The following is a 7500-nucleotide window of genomic DNA, read 5'->3' on the forward strand; positions in this document are numbered from 1 at the left end:
AACGTCTAACTATTCGCATAAGGGGTGAAACGAGTACCACTATTGCTCGAGTACTGGAGAAGCCGAGCGAGTAGAGCGATCTCAAGTATTCCTTTCGCAATAATGCTATGGATTTGTGTAGAGTTGCTGTGTACAGTTGAGGCAGTTCTGCATGCAGCACCTACACTTCTACTTGAAGTGAGTGTGCACAAGCGATCCTTTCAATTACAGTAAAGCCTGACACTAACATCCACCCCTGGGGGCTGGAGAAAGCGGTCCTCAGTGGCAGGTGGTCCTTAGTCAGGGGTTTGCACCGCACAACCATATATGAATGTGAGACCGTCCGTGCCTGGCAAAGTGGTCTGTAGTACCAGGCTTGTCACTAGTCACAGTGGTCTGTAGTAGCAGGCTGGTCACTAGTCATGGTGGTCTGTAGTAGCAGGCTGGTCGCTAGTCACAGTGGTCTTTAGTAACAGGCTTGTCACTAGTCACAGTGGTCTGTAGTAGCAGGCTGGTCACTAGTCACAGTGGTCTGTAGTAGCAGGCTGGTCACTAGTCACAGTGGTCTGTAGTAGCAGGCTGGTCACTAGTCACAGTGGTCTTTAGTACCAGGTTTTACTATACCTGACCTATGCCGCCAACGCATTTACATCGAGCAGGCAGTGGATAAATGTCATTTCCTACTCAAGCAGAAATAGTATGAAGCTGCAAATCTATTTTCGAGTACTCTTCTCAGAGTGAGTACTCGCTCGCAAAATAATTCGAGCGTGCACTGAGGGAGAAATCAGTGTACTCGTTTCACCCCTAATTAGCGCACAGGTCAATAATCCCAACTGTTCGTTACCGGAAATAATTCCAAGGTAGTGCTAACGTTCATCTTACCCGAAAGCACAAGGTTGTGTTTCCGGAGAGCTCCACAGCCAGCTTGCGCAGTACAGTGTCCGTACTGGCTGCACTAGAGCCAAGTACTCGCTTCATGAACTCGTCGGGCTCACTGGTGCCAGCCGCGGATGCACTGCTGCTGGTGGTAGTCATGCCTGAAGGTTCAACTTGGGATGGCAGCAATGTCGTCGCGGCCATCTCTCGACGGTCGTGCTGACGTTTCTGATCTCTGCGCGGTAGAGGCACAGGTCTGGATAGTAACACCGGCGTCGCCTCGGATGCGCTGGATCGCTGTAGCGACTCCACCAACACGGGGATGTTCAGGTTCGCTTCTATCTCCGATGGCGTCGTAGCCTGCATTGGCATTTCAACACGGTGGGACCGAACGGGCACGTCATCACCATCAAACCCTTCACCATACAGATCAGGGCTGATCAGATCTGAAAAAAGAAACAAGCGGAAAATAAAAGCAGCATGACGGTGATGCAAAATTCGATCGATCGCACGCCAGAATACAGCGTGACAGTGAGTGGTCGGTGCGTGGTAAATATCAGCAGTTCTGGCGCCCCAAGCACACCTACTTTTCTTCTTGAATATCATTCAATGGGTATAATTCAGCTATCTGGGTGTGGTTCCAGACTCGGCTTGCGTGATGCAATAATGAACCGGTATTCAACAGTTTGAGCAGAGACCGGCTTGTCTATTCTTATCGGTTACATAAGACGCGCATAGTCCTCAGTGGGCGAGGAGGTACTCGTGGTGGTGAAGCCCGGGTAGCTAGCCGACAATGGAGGTCGGGTCAGCATCGCATGCCTGTACCGTATGTCTCCGGTTATAAGCCGACCTATACAGCCAAAAAGGAAGTAAACAGGGGTAGTCGACGTACAACTGAGCTTGGACTACTATTGATTTCGAAAGGCAATCCTGTCAGCTTTTCTATTATCGCTCATATCGGCATTGAGCCGGTAAATGGAGGCCCATGTATTGGGGGGTCGACTTGCAACCGGGGTTGACTTTAAAACGGGGTTGACTTCCAACCAGTACAACATGATAACACTCATACCTCGCTTATCCGGGCGGTCCTGAACCGGCCACTGCCTATTACATTGAAATGTCCGTAACTCCCAATCACATACATTTTGATGGGGAAAGACCATAGATACGGCATATGACGTCACTATTTCCACAAAAGGTGACAAGAGTAGTGATATTTCCGCTGAAACTCGCCCAAAGGGTGCCCGGCAGACCGAAGTGTCCGTAACGTTGGGGTATGGATAACCGAGGTATGTGTGTGTATGTGTGTGTGTGTGTGTGTGTGTGTGTGTGTGTGTGTGTGTGTGTGTGTGCGTGTGTGTGTGTGTGTGTGTATGTGTGTATGATGCAGCAGAGTATCTCTGTGCTTTGCCTTACCGCCATGGTCCTCGTCTCCGTCATCGTCATCGTAGCCCAGGCTCGACATGGTTGTCTTATCGCCATCTTGTGGCAGAGGACGGGCAGCGCGGAATGAGTCTCGGCGTCGTCTTCGAACTGGTAGGTCATGCTAAGGGTAAAAGCGCATATACAAGAGAAACGGAAAGCTCTGTAGGCGGAATGGAAAATCGATTAGGAAATTTTAGTGTATGGAAAGTCAGTGTGGAGAAAGCAATTACAGCAATCATGAGAACAATCAATGCAGACATGGCCAACCAACAATATGACGTTGTAGAGTTTAGAGTTTTTAAGTTTAAAAAATAAGTATTTCAAAACAGTCACCAGTTGGAGGGAAAGTAGCAAAAAGGAAGAAATTCTTCTTCTATTTTGTTATTGCTTCTTTCAATGTCCGCCTCGCTAATTCTACTTACTACTACAAAAAATATATTGTATACACACCCCTATTCGTTTAGGAAGGTGAACGCCAGTGATTGTAGCATGGCTGAGTATACGGCAGGAATTTCCGGGGAATACCCCTATGTTGCAGTAGCACTGCCATACAGCCCACTAGTCTTCAAAGCCCTGCCATCCCAGACACGTACACATGCCTGAGTATGTATTCAGACCCGTCTACACATCCATGGCTATCACGGTATTCAGAGCTGTCTAAACATGCTTGGCTATCACGGTATTCAGACTTTCAGCGGTCTCGAGGAAGACCAGCCGTTCTTATAAAATAAAATAAAGAAATTTCACGGTTCGCTCGAGACTCAGCTGCAGGCCGAGTTTTCTGCATCTGCAGAAACATCACCACCCTTGCAGATGCAGCACCACCCTTGCAGATGCAGCACCACCCTTGCAGATATAGCACCACCCTTGCAGATGCAGCACCACCCTTGCAGATATAGCACGACCCTTGCAGATATAGCACCACCCTTGCAGATGCAGCACCACCCTTGCAGATATAGCACGACCCTTGCAGATGCAGCACCACCCTTGCAGATGCAGCACGACCCTTGCAGACGCAGCACGACCCTTGCAGATGCAGCACCACCCTTGCAGATGCAGCACGACCCTTGCAGACGCAGCACGACCCTTGCAGATGCAGCACGACCCTTGCAGATGCAGCACCACCCTTGCAGATGCAGCACCACCCTTGCAGATATAGCACGACCCTTGCAGATATAGCACCACCCTTGCAGATGCAGCACGACCCTTGCAGATATAGCACCACCCTTGCAAATGCAGCTTTTAAAGCGGTGGACGGTGAGTAGATCAGACTCACCAAAGTGGTCAGAGACCGAAAATCCCGTTCACCGCATCCATTCTTATATTACATTCTGCACTGCAGGGTTGCACTTAAAAGTTGATGCACTACACACAACTACATCATAGGGAATAAAATTATGTGGGCTTGTCAACTGACACCTGCTCTGTTCAGTTGCCACTCAGCAAATGTGCTGATTTACAAGAAAAGTTAGCGGGGTGTGACCACTGGAGCTAAATAATACCGACTTCATCTTGTATCCTACTTTCATCCCGATGGTGGGCCAGGCGCAAACATTTGGTGGAATGAGAAGTCAGATGTTAACAGCAAAGAGACTGTTCGGGAGTTGGAGAAGTTACGGACGTGTAAGTGGCTGCGTTGGAGTTAACGGACAGTTAGAAATTGCATTTCGAAGTAGCTTTATCGCATTGTGTGTGAACTCCTTACGGTGGGCTGCAGTGTTACAAGAGAATGTCATTGGTTCGAGTCCTGGTGGCGACTGCCAATATTTTCATAAAAACTTTTCCCTCTTGCATCTTTCCCTCAAACCAATGAACGTTGTAAAATAACGGAGTCTGGTTCGGATGTGCAGCGCTATGGGAATGGGTGTGTCCACCCGAATTCCTTTCACCAATGAACTCATTCCAGTACGCATGAACTCACTGCGCTCCCTTCCTTCGCTCGTTGGACTCTCGTCAGATCCTGGCGTTCGCTAGCCACCTGGCTGCGCAGCAGCAACAAGCGGTTCTCCTGCTCCTCGATGGCATCGTGAAGGACGAGGTGGTGCATCACCATGGCAGGCTCGGCAGCAGGCTCCTCCACCGTCGCCATGCGCATCATCGGGTCAGCGCGCACCGGGGACGACAGCGGTGCATCGTAGCGCCGCCCCTGATCGGTTGCTATGACAACACGACAAAAACACATAAATATCTTTGCACAATACTCATCAAGCATCTATCTCACACTTCGCTAGCGCTATCGTTCTTATCCGATAATAATTGTTGCTGTTTTTTTAACGTTCATTTTCTCTTTGCTGAATGTATAGATCCTTATGTTGTTTCCCATTTCCCTTTAGTCACCACATTCCACTGATGATTCTGACAAGAAAACATTCTGGACATAAACCTGCTTTGGTTGCAATGTGTGTGATAATGAGTGCGCATTTGATATTACTCATCGCAATACAGCAGTAGGTACTGATAAGGGCAGACCGAGAAGATAATTATTCTAGATTGATTCCGAAACGGATACTAGTTCCTCAGGCACATCCCTCCAACTAACAAGATTCTATGTTGATGTAGCGGGGATTGTAAAAATAGATTTCATCGTTTTTCAGCGCACAGTCAGGCTAATTGCTGCAAATTCTTGCAACGTCACCATCCTCGAGGATCAAGGTGCCGATGATGCAGCTGCTAAACCATCGCGCAGTGAGTGGAGCAGGCACACCGGCAAAGTGGCCAAAGACCGCACATCCCATTTGCAGGGCTGCCTCATGTTCTGCTTATTCAGAAACGCTCTGATCGTTACAGGGCAGACCGACAAACCGACCGAAAATCTCCTTCACTATCTTACTTGGATCGTTCACGAAAGTGCCTGATCTGCTGTTTGGGGCACTTAAAATCCAGCAAAAATGTTTTGGCTTCTACATAGGGTGCTGTATCCCTTCATATCCTCCCTTTCCCCGGCCGGAGATTGACCAATACAGATTTCTAATCAAAGAAAAGTGGCAGCCCTGCCTTACATGCATGTTACCCGTGTGCAAAGTCACAACTTCTCAATGAACTGCAGGTCACACGCATGGCAGAGAAAAGCCTTCCACTTTCAAGCAAGATTCGCACCCAGCCCAGTTTATTGTTTCTGAACGATGATCTTGAGACCAATCTTCTCCGTCTGCCTGCATCCGTGCAAAAAATGCTCACATTTGTCGGACTCTGATGGCTATGGCGGGATGCAGCACCAGAACTAGACCATGTATCGCAAAGGATACTTGAACCAAACATGGCCAATAAGAGTGTCTTTAAGAATGAAGAGGATAAAGAAAGGAAGAGAGCAAGCACTATGTGGTGGAGGAGTTCTCATGCAAGCTCCGCAAGAAAACACAGGAGATTACAATGCTTGCTACCCATCACTTCAATCCGCAGTGTATGTACATGTACATATTTATATTTTTAGCAAGTGAAAACATCGCTGCAGCCACTCATCCATATCACTGAACAGCACTATTCGTTTCGTCACATTTTGAGCATATGTAGAGCGGAGATGTTTGCGTATGTGTGTGTGTGGTGTGGTGTGTGTGTGTGTGTGTGTGTGTGGTGTGTGTGTGTGTGTGTGTGTGTGTGTGTGTGTGTGTGTGTGTGTGTGTGTGTGTGTGTGTGTGTGTGCGTGTGTGTTTTCAATAGCCCTGTGATCATGAACCGCACAATGCAATTCAAACTACGACCAACAAAAATAACAACATTTGTATAAAAAAACGGCTAAGAAAACTTGTTTCAAACTTACCGTCCTCAGGCTTGATAGTAGCACCTTGTCATTATCAATTGGTCAGTGAGAGCGAGTGGAGTGGATTGGTGAGGTAAAGTACACATGAAAAACAGGACAGAAGAAAGGACATCGATCAAAACACATCTCTGCCATTCAAATCATCTTCCAGTGGTGGTGGTGGTGGTGGTATTCATCTTTATGGCTCAATCCACAAAATGTGATGCAGAAAGTGAAGAACTATCTGCAGTAAACAGCCATTGTAAATATGAAAAATGTTTTTGCGCCATACCAGCCGGCTACTAGTATGCTGGTGGTGGTGGTGGTGGTGGTTGTGGTCGTGGTGGTGGTGGTCGTGGTGGTGGTGGTATTTGTGGTAATTGTAGTGGTACTGGTTGTGCCAGTGGCAGCGGCAGTGGTTGGCGGATAGTGGCAAGTTCTGGTTGTGGTACAACTTATCCCACCATCACACAAGATCTACAGTTATGTAGTCTGTAGATCTACCGGGTACATGTATGTGCTAGCTTGTATGCTGGCATGACCGTCACTGAATGCTAAAAGTAGAGTACAGGATCTTGCACGTACAGTCAACTTCGCTAATAACGACTGCGGGTATAACGACAATTCGCGAATAACGACAAAATTCCCATGCCCAGAGCAATGTCCCTTCTACCTACATACATATAATGAGACTTCAGGTATAAGGACACTTCGCGAATAAGGACACTTTTCCGATGCCCCACCGAGTGTCGTTATATGCAAAGTTGACTGCATTTTCCAAATGTCCATGATGGAACACGGTTCTATACATCACATGCATGTTTGAAACCTATACTGCGCATGTATCTTTGACTCTCTCATCATCCAAACATTTCCCATATTCGAATCCCTTCTGAACCGGGTCTGCCAAAAGGGTTGGAGTGACCGATCTTTTAGTACATAAAGACATTTTTTAAGAGTACAGTCGAATGTCACTTATCCGGTCGCCAGTTATCCGACAAGCCCGGGAGTGGTAATTTTATGATTCTCAACAGTAAAATTCTTTAAAAAATGTGTTTTTTGTATATTATACGGTGTATATGCATTTACTTGAAGTAGGTGTGGTCAAGTATGCTACCATGTATGTGTGCATGGAGCAATTCATGAATATGCACGAATATATTTGGGTATTGTGTACATAAATCAGTGAAATCCAACCATATATGCACATAAAAATGATATCAGTTATCCAACATATTCAGTTATCCAACATGCCTGATTCCCGAAGTGGTCGGATAAGTGACATTCGACTGTACATGTACATGTATGTAACTGGCCATACCCACAAACGTCTGCACCTGACACTCAACCATAACACACTAACAACAGCAGCAATTAATATGAATTATTCGATAAGTAAAGTGTTGTAGTCACCGTGCTAAGTTATCTGACAAGTTGGAGAACAGATACTGCGTGTTTCGCAATCGCATAAATTCGTATGTGAC

General features: G+C 46.9%; 1 protein-coding gene across 3 annotated transcripts in view; it reads right to left on the reverse strand.

Annotated features, from left to right (window-relative positions):
• The window catches only part of LOC135811411 (polyglutamine-repeat protein pqn-41-like), a 34713-nt gene that overhangs the window by 16746 nt on the left and 10467 nt on the right, over nucleotides 1-7500 (reverse strand). For 2 of the 3 annotated variants that reach the window (XM_065324649.1, XM_065324647.1), the window contains 4 exons: nucleotides 6038-6061; nucleotides 4202-4437; nucleotides 2272-2401; nucleotides 862-1301 (listed from right to left, as the gene is read on the reverse strand). In XM_065324649.1, the coding sequence (XP_065180721.1) occupies nucleotides 862-1301; nucleotides 2272-2401; nucleotides 4202-4437; nucleotides 6038-6061 (830 nt within the window). The remainder of the gene's footprint in view (nucleotides 1-861; nucleotides 1302-2271; nucleotides 2402-4201; nucleotides 4438-6037; nucleotides 6062-7500) is intronic. The other variant, XM_065324648.1, reaches the window with a different exon arrangement.

This window comes from Sycon ciliatum, chromosome 3 (genome assembly GCF_964019385.1).
Source record: "Sycon ciliatum chromosome 3, ocSycCili1.1, whole genome shotgun sequence".
In the NCBI taxonomy this organism is placed as follows: domain Eukaryota; kingdom Metazoa; phylum Porifera; class Calcarea; order Leucosolenida; family Sycettidae; genus Sycon; species Sycon ciliatum.